The sequence below is a fragment of the Astyanax mexicanus genome, chromosome 6 (assembly GCF_023375975.1).
Source record: "Astyanax mexicanus isolate ESR-SI-001 chromosome 6, AstMex3_surface, whole genome shotgun sequence".
In the NCBI taxonomy this organism is placed as follows: Eukaryota; Metazoa; Chordata; class Actinopteri; order Characiformes; family Acestrorhamphidae; genus Astyanax; species Astyanax mexicanus.
In genome coordinates, this window is record NC_064413.1 from 24,771,518 (window position 1) to 24,788,050 (window position 16,533).

The 16,533-nt window shown below is 36.4% G+C and overlaps 1 protein-coding gene across 3 annotated transcripts in view; it reads right to left on the reverse strand.

The window, feature by feature from the left end:
- The window catches only part of scn5lab (sodium channel, voltage gated, type V-like, alpha b), a 205,894-nt gene that overhangs the window by 101,228 nt on the left and 88,133 nt on the right, over window positions 1-16,533 (reverse strand). For all 3 annotated transcript variants that reach the window (XM_049480059.1, XM_022673864.2, XM_049480060.1), the window contains 4 exons: window positions 16,239-16,415; window positions 15,133-15,483; window positions 9,158-9,266; window positions 4,029-4,267 (listed from right to left, as the gene is read on the reverse strand). In XM_049480059.1, coding sequence (XP_049336016.1) covers window positions 4,029-4,267; window positions 9,158-9,266; window positions 15,133-15,483; window positions 16,239-16,415 — 876 coding nt within the window. The remainder of the gene's footprint in view (window positions 1-4,028; window positions 4,268-9,157; window positions 9,267-15,132; window positions 15,484-16,238; window positions 16,416-16,533) is intronic.

Here is a 16,533-nt window from a genome sequence, read left to right on the forward strand (position 1 = left end):
AGCAAAAAAATCTGGTTTTAATCTTTCCAGAATGTGAGCAAAAAATCCAGTTTAACAATGTTCAGATTCTAAACGTGAGTATTTTGCGGACAGTTCATTGTGCATTAAAATGCAGTAGACACAAAGGTTAAATGATTAAAAGACTATTAGAAAAGCCTGTTGTTTGTTTAGTTTCTAATTTTGAGTGATTAAAACAACTTTAATCTGCTCAGAAAGTGAACAGATTAAGCAAAAACAGTTGTTAATTTGATGTGAATGTAACAAAAAAAACTATAAAGACTGTAAGTAAAAAGGCAAGTTTTTACTGAATGTAGACAAAATGCAGCTTTTAATATGTCTATACTGTCAGTAAAAAAGAAGGTTTACACTGTTGAGATTATAAGTGAAAATCAGGTTTACACTGATTAGATTATAAATGAAAAATATGTTCAGATTTTAATCTTTCCAGAATGTCATTAAAATTAAGTTTTTAAATGTTCAGATTCTGGGTGAAAAAGCAGTTTACATTGTTTAGATTGTTTTTAGCTTGTGAGAAATGTTTTATTTGTTTAGTTTGAATATCAATAAGAAATAAGTCAGAATTGCAGTTTTGCAATTGCAGAAATAAGATGAATCTAATTAATGAATTACTTAATTAACCATGTACAATATCCCGTAAGTGTGTACTTGCATTTAAATAGTATAGGAAATTAGCAAAGTAATATTTCTACACTTTCTAAAAGTCAAATCTTCAATTTGCTGAGCGGCCATCAGTCCTGCACACTAGGCGTCTGCGTGACGCAGCCTGGCGTTGGAAGTGTTGTTGCCTGCAGGTAACTGACAGTACTGTGCTTGTATAAAGCAGTTGTGGCCAGCCCTGCCTTTCCACTGGTGCTGAGATGAAGGTGAGACAGAGTCGATAATAGCATCAGTCATGCAAAAACGACGACTACGACCGGTGAGGGAGGGAGCATATATTTTCACGGGCGGCTTCCGTCACCCAATATGTTCCCTCGACCCCGGCGCTGAGGCGAGCCGCGCCACATCTACACCTCGATAAACATCAGGCAGCATGTTCAAATGCCGCCGCTGACCGAGTGGAGAGAGACATATTGATTTGGGCACCATTGTCCTGACATAACTCGCTCCAAGACATAATACAGGCTGACTACTCACAACATACACTGGCTGGTGTGCAGCCTGAGCGCGATGCTAAGAACATGCTGACACGGAGGTATGTAGCTGTTTGCAAGGCATTGCATAATGTGTCATGCATGCACGTGTGACCCAACTTAATGGCACACGCTACCATTTTTCAACACAAGGTCTCTCGTATACGCCATGATACTAATGTCACCATCTACTGTAATTGCATTCTGCTGAAGTACAGTATGTGGGTCACAAGCTATGCAGCAAAATACGAAGAAATTCCCAATAGCTTAGACCTGATGTATGAAGTTATTTCTACTGTGGTATCAAGTGTTTCCCGCTAACAGCCTGATCTCTCACTGTTGTAATTCTAATAATTTTTTTTGTAGCATGTGATCTAAATTTGAACAGCAGTATGCTTCAAATGTCAGGTTCACTGTTCATTACTTACAAATAGAAAAAAAAGAAACAATCACATAAAGTCCAGAAAGGCCATTAGCTAATTATTATAATTTTTTCTACCCAATTTAGCTGAGCCTATTAAACTACCCACTCACTAGGACTCCCCCTATCACTTGCAATGCTTCTGGCACTATAAGGTTAAGGACAGGCCTCCTTTGATCAGAGGTTTCTAGTAACGAAGTACAAATAATTTATGTTAAATAAGTAAAAATGTTGGTTATCTAAATTTTACTGGAAAAGTAATTTCAAACAACTTCTTATATTTTCACACAATTATCTGAACTTTCTTATTCTACTAAAATAGCTGGTTTACTACTATTTCATTTCAGCTTGTTTTAATTCCAGCTTATTATCATTAAAAAAGACCTATCCCGAAACATCTCTATCCAGATAGTGAATTTGCATGAATTTGAGTGTATTTAATTGTGTTTGGATGAGAAGTATGTCCCAACTAAGCTTCCTAATTATATTTACACTGTACTAAAATCCATTCATTTTCAATGGGCAGGTTTGCAGCTGAAACAAGGAGCCCAATGCATCCCCAATTTTTTAACATGGCTTTCAGAAAAATGTGTTTTGGGGAGAGACCTTTTGTCCTTAAATGTGTTTTATTTTATTTACATTACTTTTATACTTAAAGTACTTTTAAAACCAGTACCTTTACACTTACATTTACACTTAATTTTCTACTCTTATCTTCATGCGGTATACTTGGCCAGGACCAAAGAAAGAATTTCATTGTACGAGGAAACTTGTTTCTTACTGTGCACATGACAATAAGCTCTTTGAATCTTGACTCTTGAATCTTGAAGAACACACAGTACTTACTATTAGGTTAAATGTGGTAATTTCACCAGCACATCCATGTAAATACTAGATACGTTATAGAGCATCATGAACAGCACCACTAGCTAAGAGCACACAACATTGTATTTCTGCATTATTATGTTACAGTCTTGCTGATAAAAATCTGAATGAATGCTGAATGAGTTAATGTTGATGTTGAGTTTATCATTTTATTCACGGTTTAAATTAAAATCTGTCCCGCTGTTCAGTCCTGTTTTCACTTGGTTCAGTTTCACTCTCATTTTATTGCTTGCCTCGTTAAAAAGGACACATAGCTTGTGTAAGCAAACTTACACACTACACATATATATATATATATATATATAATAAAATGTAATAGTTCTCCTCAGAAAAGCCAGAATGAGCCATGGCAAAGGCCTCCATGAGTAGAGAAGGCCTTGCCCATTAACAACATAGAATCAGAAACATAGGAACCAAACCCACAACCATGCAATCAATAATGAAGCCCTCTATCCTTAGAATTTCTTTATAAAGAGCTTACAGCTTCTGTTTACACCAGCTAGAAAAGTAAACGTTAGCCAGCTTGTGTAAGTAACTATAGATTTTACAAAGACCCTAAATATACACTAGGGCAGCAATGTTTGACAAGCTAGCATAACTCGACAGAACATCTGTCAAAGTGGGCGTCGTTCGCGTCAAATATTATGATATAGAGCTGACTCTGTGGCTTTGACGTGGTGAAACTGCCCAAGCACCGAACCACCAAGTCTGAGGTAAGAGTTTAGTAGCGTTAGTTAATAACATTTCTTTCGCTCGCACAGGCCACACGCCTCGCTGACGTTAAGCGAAATTTTAAGGAATAACCTTACCTAGCACCTACCTAGTGTTAATCTTTACAACTAAGGCTGTATCTCTGAAAACATTTTGTTCTTTGAGTTTTAGAGCTGTAAAATTGACTTTGAAGAAAGGCTGGTTGCGTTCTCTGCTGCAGTGCTGTTAGCCAATCACAGGTGATATATTTGCATGTATGACTATTCATGAGCAACAGCCAAATCCTGTCTTTCTTTAGAGACCAGTAATGCAGTGAACTAAAGCAGGGCTAAATAAAAACACTTGAGCACTTTTTTCCCAAAAAACATACTAGAGACCAGAACTAGACATTTTAAAATGAATTAAAAAATTATGGAATGAGACCTTTAAACATCTGACAACTGAAAATGTTTATATCAAATGAAAAGTGTTTGAAACCAAAGTATTTTTAAATTCTCTTCTTTCTTCTTTCTAGACACTACACTCTTTAAAAATGGCTCACAAGAAAACAATCCTGTCTCTTTTCCAACCACTTTGTCTTCAGTAATGACCAACAGACTTCAGAAGTGCTGTTTTTGCATGTTGCAAGCAGTGCAGAGCTGGGAATAATGAGCAAGCTGCTGAAAAAGTGGTAATGCCCCCTAACATGACGTGAGGAGACAGGCAGAGGCTGAAAAATATGTTTTCACAACTAAAGCTTTCAAACTTTTTTCTGTCTGACAAAACAGCTTAGCTAGATACAGTTCTGACTTAATAAAGAGAGTGTGTGTTTTTTCCTGTACTTGCGGTTCATGCTTACAAGCTAACCATCTCCTACTCACCAGGTTGCCCACACTCAGCATCTTGTTGAACTCGTCCGTCATTGGGTAATGCTCCAGGGCCATGAAGAGCGTGTTAAGCACGATGCAGATGGTAATAGCCAGGTCCAGAAAGGGATCCATCACCATGAATTTGACCCACTCTTTCAGCTTCAGCCAGCCAGGGTTGCACGTCCACACCAGGTATTGGTGGGCAAAGACATACCAGCAGGGATGACACTTCTGCTGGGCTTCCTCCAACTCTGCGTGCATGAACAAAACGGTTTAATTTATTAATGTGTACAAAATGATATGGCCTCATTAATAAAGTCAGTCACTGGTTCAAATATAATAAATTACTGCCCTCCAACAAAAGGAGCCAATCAACTTTCTAAATAAGCTGCGAGTAGAGAAAGATTAACAAAGTGTTACTTCAGCAACTGAGTCATAGGGCTTGTTCTAATATTGTAAAATATATAAGACATTTTGGCACAGTTGACACAGAGCAATGTTTTGAGATACTTTGCTAACATGTATCCTCACTGGAAATGTGTGTCAATAAAGAATGGAAATATGGGACAGTCATCCTTCATCTGTTTTTCATATCATGGTTAGTCATTTTCTCTATGTAGGCCAAACAAAGATATTTTAGCAGCAGTATTAGGATATAAGCTAATAATGTTGTATAGAACTTAAAGAAAAATTGTAACTTATAAGTCATTTGCTAGTGAACTATCCTGTTAATTATTTTTTTCATATTTTTTTTTATACTACAACAATTATTTATCTCTGCTTCCTGTCACTGAGGCTCCTGTTCCAACCCATGCTTTACTGCATCTTGTCAGCTTAACTCTTAGGGCTCATGCCATTGTTGCAGGATGGATGTTTTAATAGTTTAATGTATATTTATTCACCTACAAATAACAATATTTATAAGAGATAGATATTATGTATTTATAAGTATTTGTTTTCAGGGGTTTTAAGTACTGGGATTACAGAAATAGCTAAACATGGGGATTAAATGTCAACAATATTTTAAAATAGAGTAAAGCTTTAATCTGTTGAGTTTGGACACTTTTGGAGATCCACGGAGTGACCTGAGAGAGTGAAACTAAGTGAGTAAGCCCATTACCTCTCCCCTGTGTTTCTCCAGTGGTCTGGGCAGACTGCCTACAGCTCTTTAAGCAGTGCGTTCAAGTTACGAGTCAACATTGAAATTCTGAATATAAGAGAGTTTTTTTCTTGTCACTGTTGCCGCCACAACCTTGCCACTGTTGGCACTGTCACTGTGGTGTTTACTCATAAGAGGCTTGGACCTGTTTCTTTATGTTTCTCATTGCTTTGTGACATTTGTTGTAAAAAGTGATTAAAAAGTCAAACATTTAATTTAATTTAATTTAATTGAACTCTGAGTCATGTTTATAATCAATGTTGTCAATTAGGTCAAATCAGTGCATCCCTAAATATAAGACATTTTGTTTTTTCACCCCCAAAAAGTGGGCACAAAATGTGTGAAGAAATGAACCAGGTTGGGCTGTGCTGCATGTTAAGGCGGGGGACTGCGGCAGAAGCTTCCGTTTCTAATGAGGAATATGATCAAGACAGACAGCAGGTCCATTTCCTTGACTTGGGAGGACTAATGTGTGAGCTAAGTCCTCAGATGTGTTTGTGGTAGTGTCATTCTCCACTGGGAGTGCAGCCACCCAGTCAGACCTCATTTCATCCACTCCAAGGGAAATTTACCATCCAACAGACCTCCTGTGAACACCCTTGGTCATCGTCTCAGCTTCACTCCGAACACAAGCGTATATAAAACGCTTGCTCCTTTAAGCCTTTTTTTTTTTTTTACAAATATTTTAAATGGGTGTTGCAATATGCATATTTTATTATTTTTACATTAAATTTATATTTGCAGCTCAATTCTCTTTAATGTTCTAATATGTGTCCCTCAATACTAGGGGTGTGCCCCATCATATTGTACAAAGAGTATTGTTTATTTTTTCATTTTATAAACACTTTAAAAACTTTCATTTTATAACTTTAAAGATATTTTTTATGTAAATATTTGTTTGCCAGCTTTTATGGCACACTAAATATTCCATAGCACTGTGGAAGATCTATGCTGCATTATTTTGTTTTACATTAACATTATTTGTGTTACATTATTATAATTATTATTGTATATTAAAGTAATGGTAAGTGACTATTATTAACAAAATAGTTTATAGTTTGTAGATTTTTTATGTTACTGAATGTTTAAAATGTCTATTATAACTACATAATAACTGGTTGTTTTATTTATACAGAATAAAAATGTAGTCTCAGTAAATTACATATTTTTGTTTTATGTGATGATGCCAAAAATGTCATTGTTGCAAAATTATCACACCATATTGCACACCCCTATTTAATATTTACATATTTAATATTTAATTATAATTTCAATGTACAATTTGTTTACACAATATTTGTTTTATATCGTATATGTTTATATTTTATTATAATTTATGCATAGAATTTATTTCTATATATGATTTTTTTTTTTTTGATGTATTTTGACACATGTACCAGTGCTTGGTGAATCCAGATTTAGATTTTGGGATTCTGTCAGGGAAAAAAAAGAGCACAGCAGCCTAGAAACTAACAGGATGAGTAAGATTTACACTGTAAAATAACATACAAGCACAACAGTCTTAATAATCACATCATCCTTGTCGTTGTCGTCATCATCATAGTCATCATAATCATCAATTGCTAGTATGAAAGGTCAGGTGACAATCTCAAACCACGTTCATTACTCACACTACTATACTGGGCTTCATGGTGTCTTGCCATGTCAGCTTTCGTTTCTGTGATAATGAGGATTGGCATTTTCTTATGCCAGCAGATCTAAAATAGACCCACTCTGTGGTGAAATCCATTTTGTTAGCAACTTTTCTGCTGACAAATTCATAATTTGAGAACACAGTTGTTCTGAAGCAGACATACTCTAAACATGATTTCTATACACTTCCGAAATAGAAACAGCTTCTAAAAGGATCTGTAATTGGATTTGGTGTAATTATATTTATAGTATGTGCACACTGATTCTAGCCTATAATACATTGGCTCTTAAGTTGCTAATTTTAGAGGTAAAGCATTAATAGAGCAATATTTACCAAAGCAGTAAGATTACATGATCTACAACTGGTAATTTTCCATGTTTACCACAATGCACGGTTTGTGTACTTTTCCATACCTTCCCCTGCCTTCAGCTTTTTAAAACACACTGAAACACACTGAGTCCTTTATGTGAGAGAACATCAGTCATTTAATACCTGTTGTCTAATAATATGAGGCAGGGAGCGTTCCTCCAGTCTCTCCACATCAGCAGGAAGCAGGAGAACAGGCACTTTCTCTGAGGTACCAGGTTTTTTAAAAAATACTGTGCCCAGAGGTGTGTATGGGATACCACTAAGAGCATAAGAAAGACTGCAAGCTGTAGCTACAATGTTTTTTCCCAATGAAAAAAAAATATATATATATCAAAAAATATGGTGGCTAGATGGCTAGATGGCTACCACACATTTAAATAATTTAGGTAACACTGCACACTTCTCACCAGTTGTTAGAAAATAAACACAATTTATCGTATTCTACAGACTTTTACGTTGAATGTCTATTTTCTACACTGAAAGAAAAACGATGAGTTAAATTTACTTTAAAAAATTTAAGTATTCGCTTTTTTTAAGTAAATTTAATTTTAGATCAATTTAAGAAACTTCAACTCGGTTCCATAACTTAAATGTTACATAGAGTAAATAAGTGAACTGAACTTCAGTCAACCCTTTCTTTTAGTAAACTTTACTTAATTAATTTTTTTAGTGAATCAATCTTTTCTTTTTGTAAACTTTACCTAATTTATGTTTGCTGAATCAATTCTTTCTTAAGTAAGAAACAAGGGTGTCATCACTGAGGGGGAGCCTAAGTAAACAAAACTGTAATTCTTAAAAAAAAACAAAAAAAAAAACATTTGCTTTTAAAATCAAATGAGCACTGGATGTTAATCTACACAGATTTTTCACCTGAAAACTGTTTATTTGGGTGAGTAACGCGCCTCCGTTTATTTATTGTGTATATTTAGTGTGGTTAGCAACAGCGCTAACCCTGGTTAGCAGTGCTTAGCGCTACAGGGCTACAATAAGGAACCCTGATCATTCTGGTAACCCAGGGGGCTATCATCTAGCATTTCGTCCCACATAACTTGTTTTAACAAGGCAAACACGCAGGCTACAGTCCGATATACTCACCTCTAAAGGGTGAAAGAGCCAATTCTGCGGTTAGCAGCTAATGCTAATACTGCTTCAGCCTCGGTGCTAAAGAGAATCTTCACTGAAACTCCTGTATAAAGCTGTACTTCAGCGGAGTGGCTTTACTGCTCTTTACAACCTGACTGGTAAATTTTAAGACACACCGGATTAAGAGGCACACTGTCAAATTTTGGGATAATGAAAGGATTTTAAGTGCGCCTTATAGTGTGAAAAATACAGTGAACAGGTGTTATTGTAAACAGTGAAGCTCTGCACTGTTTACTTAATTTATTTGTGGTGAATTTCACAGACAAATCCATCATACAGTCAATAGTTAACATAGTAACATAGTGCACAAAGTGGCTTTTTTACTGGAGAGCACAGGCTCACAGGTCCTGATTATTTTTAAAGCAGACTGTTTCCTGATTAACCGGGTTTAAGGAGGATAACACCTCTCTCTTGAAAACAACAGAGAGTGAATCCTCTAGAGACTACCTTAACACAGCAGATGGAGACACCCTGCTGTCCTCACATGCTCTATGCTCAGAAAAGCATGTTATACTATAGTATTATAGTGAAAAATTCTGTTACAGTGTAAAAATGGATGTGAACAACACAGATTCAGTGATGTAATGTGAAAATGTGGAATAGTGGAATAAGTCATTATCATTATACACGTGTTAATACAATGCTTTCAGATCCACAATTATGTATGTATATGTACATTAATAGTATGATGACGGAGTTAATAGCAGTTTTCAATAGTTATGCTGATGTAACGCAGTGTTTATGAAGTGTGGCTCGGTTAGGAAATATTACTGCAGTTAATTCTGAGAAGTGAAATTTCCACTCAGTGTATCTTACCCTCCATGGCGTCAGTGAGGCAGCTAGCAGCACTTAGCGCCCTGTCTCGGCCCTCCTGGGGCAGCTGGGGGAGGAGCATGCTGCTTAGTTCGTTCAGTGAGTTCGTTCCCTGTAGAAGGCAAAGGGGATTGTGGTCATGTGAATGGTACAGTTCAAAAACAACAGAAAAGCTCCCAATGTCACCTTACTGTACCTCCCTCCACAGCGACACGTGGATTAATTATCAAACATTCTTAACTTCTGCAATAATGAATACAATCTAACTTATCCTCATTAGTACACTTTACACATCTCTTTCAAAATGACAGTACACTGAAATTATAATCTAATGAGTTCTAATGAGTTATTCTGTTTAGGGCAAATCAATTTTAATACAACAAACAAAAACTAATAACAGTATAATGGGTTAGATCACTATTATGTGATCTGACATATTGAATCTCTGCCATTTTTAATAGAATATATATATATACAAAATAAAAAAACATCATTGTTTACCACAAAGCAGCTTAATCTGAAATTCATTACGAATCAAGTGAAACAAAATTGATTTCATTTATTGATTCAAAAGAAATTAAAATGCAAAATTGCATCAGATATGAAAATTGAACTCATTCTTGATGACTGCACTGCCTACTGTACAAAATAAAAGCAAAGTCAAATAATACTTTTTGAATGTGTAATTCTAATGAAAGAGAATTCAGTAAATATACTTTGGTGAAATTCTAATTCTTCTCAAGTTGTAGAATAAGAAAAAAAAAAAAGAAGATAGAAGAAGTGTCTCCAGGTAGACATTCTTTCATCATGCAGTTTAAAACCTCCATCTACAAAAGATGGTTTGTGACAGTGGTGCACTATTCTACTGTGCAGCAACACCTATACAATGTGTCACTATGTTATTTCAACATTAATGGTGCTGACTTAACACTGGCAAATTTACTTTATGGTTGTGTTGCAGCCAGTGGCATGGGAAACATTTCACCAGGGTAAAAAATGAATGAAATACAATCAAATAGAATTAACAGACAAAAGGATTTTACAAGCTGTGATTCATTTCGGAGAATGTGTTACCAAGTACTCTGATCATACAGGGTGTCCAACATAAAATAAAAATTTAAATACAAGTAAAAAGTAAAAATATATTAAAAAATAACCATTTCAATATTAGTTTGAGATATTTAGCCCAGGACTGAGCAAAGGTTTTGCATGCCAATGTATATACAGTAATTGATAAGGTCAGCTCTACTAGTCAGGTAAAGCAGGAAATCCATGAATCCATAAATACTGCCACTGTAAAATGTGTAAAAGACTGTTACATCTGTTTCTGTTACAATTCATAGCTCTAGCCCTGCTGTAATCGTCTGAATTTTTTGAAGGATTATCATTTCATTCTCAAGTGCATGAAGCCTTGTCTTAAGCAAACAAGTATTGGACCCCCCCAGGCAATCAAAGGTATGACGCAAAGTACCGTTTTCTCTCATTATTTATAGCTGTAGGCTTGCAATAACACAGTGGGTGTCTTTCATTGAGAATTAGAGCTTCAATCTCGATTGCGAGAGGCCTTGTCTTAAACAGCGACCCTCTGATTTTTAAAGAAGTATTTGACCCCTCCAGGTAATCAAAGGTATGACGCAAAGTCACTGCCCACGAGAACACCCACACATGCTGCTTTTGGCAAGAGGGAAACACCAGTGGTCCTTTCTCCTGTGTGTGTGTGTGTGTGTGTGTGTGTGTGTGTGTGTGTGTGTGTTTGTGTGTGTGTGTGTGTGAGAGCAAGAGAAAGACAATGTGTGTGCATGATTGTGTGAGACGAAACGCCACAACTATTCAACTGTTGCTACGTTACCATGGCTGCATTGCCAAGACAACAGTGTATCCTCCCCTCTTCCCGCTCACTCATTTCTGTCAGATAAGGATGAGGTTGTCAGGTCTCTGGTGAGTGTCTGATTAACCCTTCAGCCTTTCGAGACATTCTCTTTAGAGAAGTAATAACGTTCCCTGTTTTTATGCTTTCTTTTGCCTTACAGACAAACCTACGCATTTAGATTGCATATTAAAATGTATGCAAACATATATTGTATATATGTTAGGGCTGTCAACATTAAAGCAGATTTTGTCTGAAACCATTTACTTGTGGTGAGAAAATGATCTGGTCTCGATCTCACCCAATTATCTAATATACTCCTTTTTAAATGAGCCATACTGCTTATAAGGTGCAGTTTAATTTGATATATTAGTAAGATAATACACAGCTATGATTAAACACTGTCTCTGCTGCTTCATGCTGTTTACATAAACATACTGTGCAGTGTTCACTGCTCACATCTGCGCTGCACGTCCCATTGAAAACACTGTGTTTGAAAGCACAGATATATGTGCTGGAACTCAGAATCTTCCTGCAATATTTACTTTTACAGCTCTGAACAATCAGAGGAGACGATGTGCTCACATGGTTCATTGATTCGCATTTTGGTGTATTTAGATTTATGCCTGTGTGAAACTAAACTAAACAGAGGGAGAAAACACTCTAATTAAAGAACTCATAAACCGATCCACACCATAGAAACCAACTACAGATGTGAAAACACCTTTTTATACCCAACAAATTAATTCTAATTAAGAAATCCTTACAACCAAGCTGAGATGTTTACAATAAAGTAAAAAAAAAAGTTCTGTCAATCTAATTTGTCATGCATTCTTTATTCCAGCGCCCCACGTTGGCTTTATTTCCCCTCAAACATACTACTCAAGAGTATACTACTATTTTAATTAACAGCACTAATATGAAAGTAATTGCATTTTATATTTCTTACATTCACGCTTTTATTTACAGGTAAATATCAACTATAAAAACCTGCATCTTAAGGAGAACGAGTAGGATTAATCGCAGTTAATCACAGAATTTTCTTGTGATTAATGGGACTTTTTTTAATAGATTTTTATCGCTAAAATATATTATGTATTTTTATATTATATATATATATATATATTTTTTTTTTTATTCTGAAGTTCTTTACCTATTGACAGTAGTCCTTCTGTTTGTCTGTGCATGTTATTACCCTGCTTACCCTGCTTTTCACCTGCTTTTCCTGCGTTCTTTAATGGACAGGATCTCATTGTTAGCGTGTGTTGGGCTGAAACGTGTGGATCGGACACAGCAGTGCTGCTGGAGTTTTTAAACACCTCTGTATCACTGCTGAACTAAGAACAGTCTACTAACAGCAGTCTACTAACCTACTGATGAAGGACTTGAGGATGACCAGAACAAACTGTGAAGCAGTGTCTAAAACAGTGTACAATGAACACAGTGTTTAAACACACCAGCAGCACTGCTGTGTCTAATCCACTCACACTAGCACAACACACACAGTGCTAAGAATAATGACCCACCATCCAAATAACAGCTGTTCTGTGGTGGTTCATGTTTACTAAAGAACATGATCAATGGCAAATAATTAAGAATGAAGAGTCACAGAATATATCTTATATGCTCAGTGGAATTCATAAAATATATATAGGATGTAGAAACAAGGGGTGGTCATAATGTTATGTCTTAACTCTTGATCTGAATTTACACACATACACACATATACAAGCCTCATTCATACATACCCTCCTTATATTACCTCACATCTTATTCATATGATTCACATATGATGGTTGCATAAACTAATTGCTAATAAGCCATGCGTTTGTGTGAGCTGCGAGGAAATACATCTTCGGATATGAATGCACCACTGGGCAATGCATTCAGGGAGACGTTGTATAGCCTATGATTAAGCCGTGTGTCATCGAGTGCATTGACCAAGCTGGTTCAGAGAAGTAAGCTCTTGTTTCTTGGGAGGAACCCATCAGGCTCTCTACTCAACCATTTACGCTCAGAGTGTCTTTGAGTTCAGAGTTTGTTTGTTCGCTGCACATAATACTGCTTATTCACACAGATAACAGCCCCTCTATTAAGTCAATAACCTGCTAAATGACTAAATAATATGTTAAATAGATATTATCTGTTGAATAATGAACTATTACCAAAGTAAATATAGTTGTATGTGGATTAAGAGTCAGAAGGAGGTCAACATTTCACAAAATAAGGTGTACAAAGGGCATTAGTAATGTAATTTTAACAAGGCCATCTGATAAAATGCTTTAATGGGGCTTTGAGTGAATTTAACATAATTCACTTTATAAGTAACAATAAAACTAAGCAATGCAGTTCATTCAGGGTGTTTTCAGATCTGTTTTTCATTTCTCTGGTTCTGGTTCAGTTGATGAGTTTGTTTACTTGGAGCGTATTCTCCCTCAGATTATTTTTTTTCCCAATAAACCACACAAGAACAATGTCTTCTCTGATTGGTAATTTATTTAGCATTATTTTGTATTATGTTAAGTAATCAGGTTTAACTGCAATTGAACAGCAGTTTAGCTCAAACGTAAGGGGAAAGTGTAATAGTTTAAGTCGAAATCGAATTTTCACAACAAATGAACTGCTTCAGAATTCGTTTGGAACCAGACTGAGACCTCCTTCACCACCTCCACTTGGAGTAGAAACACATCTAAAGCCCTTTCCTCCTCTGAGTCCAACAACCACCCCATCACCTCCCTTAACTCTTTTATATCTTACAGTCCTCATTATACTTATATATGGATGGTCTAGACTTCTACCACAAAGCAGAACCACCCAAACTCCAGCCTGTTAATAAAGCTTCACCAACAAATGACCTATTGGCTGCCCTTCTTGTAGCCAAATTGTAAGGATTAAACCTTTAAACACCAGAAGTCTGCCACTGCTGGGTTTCCTTCCTCTTATAATCCCTTCCCGTATAATCGTACACTGATGGCATAGTCCAGCATTGTACGAGTAGTAGCAAAACATATCAGAAAAAGATTGCAACAGTAGTACTACACAATACTGGAAAAAAAAAAACTTTCATAAACACTATCATATACAGCTCTGTAAAAAAATAAGAGACCACTTAAACATTATGAGTTTCTTTAATTTTACCAAATTGAAGATTTGGAATATAATCAAAAGGAAGATGGATGATCACAAGCCGTCAAACCAAACTGAACTGCTTAAATCTTTGCACCAGGAGTAAATGCATAAAGTTATCCAAAAGCAGTGTGTAAGACTGGTGGAGTAGAACATGGCAAGATGCATGAAAACTGTGATTAAGAACCAGGGTTATTCCACAAATATTGATTTCTGAACTTTAGGAATATGAAGTTGTTTTCTTTGCATTATTTGAGGTCTGAAAGCTCTTTTTTGTTATTTCAGCCATTTTTCATTGTCTTCAAATAAATGTTCTAAATGACAATATTTTTATTTGGAATTAATTTGTTTATAATATAAAACAACAATGTTCATTTTACTCAAACATATACCTGTAAGTAGCAAAATCAGATAAACTGATTCAGAAACTGAAGTGGTCTCTTATTTTTTTCCAGAGCTGTATACTGCAGAATTTAAAAAATATATAAAAAAATAAGGAACAAGAAAACCAAGAAAAGCAGATTTGACCATAAGGCAATGATCCATCATGGCATGATGTTAATAACACATTCTGTGTATCCAATTTGGAGTAAAATAAACAATAATGTGCAGATTTAATCTGCCTCTGGTAAGTCACAAAAAAATGCACATCCGGTGATAATTATGCTAAAATTACATATACTTCAAACATTGGTCAGCCTTTTATTTATATTAAATATTGATTAACAAATCTGGACATTTTTTCTAACAATTTTCACCCATCACTGCAATTCCTAATGCATGGTTTGTATAAAATGCATTTGTATTTCATAAAATAAAATGTATCCATATCCAACAATAACATAAAACATGCGTGATAACCAACATATCCAGTTCCTTCCCCAACCTACACCAGCCGTATCAGGCATTAATTGTTCTCTTTTAATTTTAATCAAATTGTTATGGTCAGCACTGCTTGGGGAATAAAAAACAATGAACTACTTACACTTTCTTCTTTGACCTTCTCCATGGTGCATGTGGGTAATGGGAGAGGGCTCAGAGGTCCAGGGCCTGAGATGCCGTTTTGATCCATGGCCACAAACAGTTTGCCATTGATATTGAGGCTCGGAAAGAAGACCTGAGAGCTGTGACTGCCTGTGCTTTGAGCACTAGTCCGTCGCCTGTGCCAAGGAATGACAAGAGAGCCAGCGCGACTATCCGAATCTCCGTAAACGCTATACTCGTCATCAGCATCCGCCTCTGAATCCTTGTTCCGCGGCCGGAAGTTGAAGATACTGACCTGGCTTCCTCGTCTGGTCCGTGAGGACAGGGTGCGCACTAGCAGAGCATGTGTTTGCTAGAGAAAAAAATCGGAGGGGTCTGTATTTGTTTTATTGTTCAGCAGTTAATTATGTTAAAATATTTTAGGAATATACAGAGGTTGGACAATAAAACTGAAACACCTGGTCTTAGACCACAATAATTTATTGTGGCGACGGACAGTTCTGGTGGAAACAGGAGAGTTGAAGTGCACATTGAATTCTGACGTGATTTGGGCAGCCGTGGTTTTATGTTTTTTGCATACAATCCGGGTTAGCACCCGAACATCCCTTTCAGACAGCTTCCTCTTGCGTCCACAGTTAATCCTGTTGGATGTGGTTTGTCCTTCTTGGTGATATGCTGACATTACCCTGGATACCGTGGCTCTTGATACATCACAAAGACTTGCTGTCTTGGCCACAGATGCACCAGCAAGACGTGCAGCAACAATTTGTCCTCTTTTGAACTCTGGTATGTCACCCACAATGTTGTGTGCATTGCAATATTTTGAGCAAAACTGTGCTCTTACTCTGCTAATTGCTAAACCTTCACACTCTGCTCTTACTGGTGCAATGTGCAATTAATGAAGACTGGTCACCAGGCTGCTCCAATTTAGCCATGAATTTCCCACACTAAAATGACAGGTGTTTTAGTTTCATTGTCCAACCCTTGTAGTTTAGTATTTAGTATTTTGATTAATGAATAATTTATTCAGTCATTTCAGTCACATAATACATTAAACAGATCAGTATAGAGTAAGATGAAATGCAATTTTTTTTTTTTTAGCAATACCTTTACTCCCTCTATGGCATCTAGCTTTGGTGTTTTTTCCACGCCATCGTTCTCTGCCTCCTCCGAAAGAGGCCTCAGGCTTTTCTTCCTGCCCTTGTGCTCTTTGTCGTCTTGCAGAGCTGAGGGAGACAGGTCAGGAACCAACACTGACTCAGTCTCCTGAGCTTTCTGAGCTGCCTGTAGGACACAGGGTGAAAAGAGGTGAATTATTGTCAGTTTGTATCAAAATTGAGAATACAAAGGTGTACAAACACAAATGCAAGTAACCCAACATGCATGAGGAGCACCATGTTTT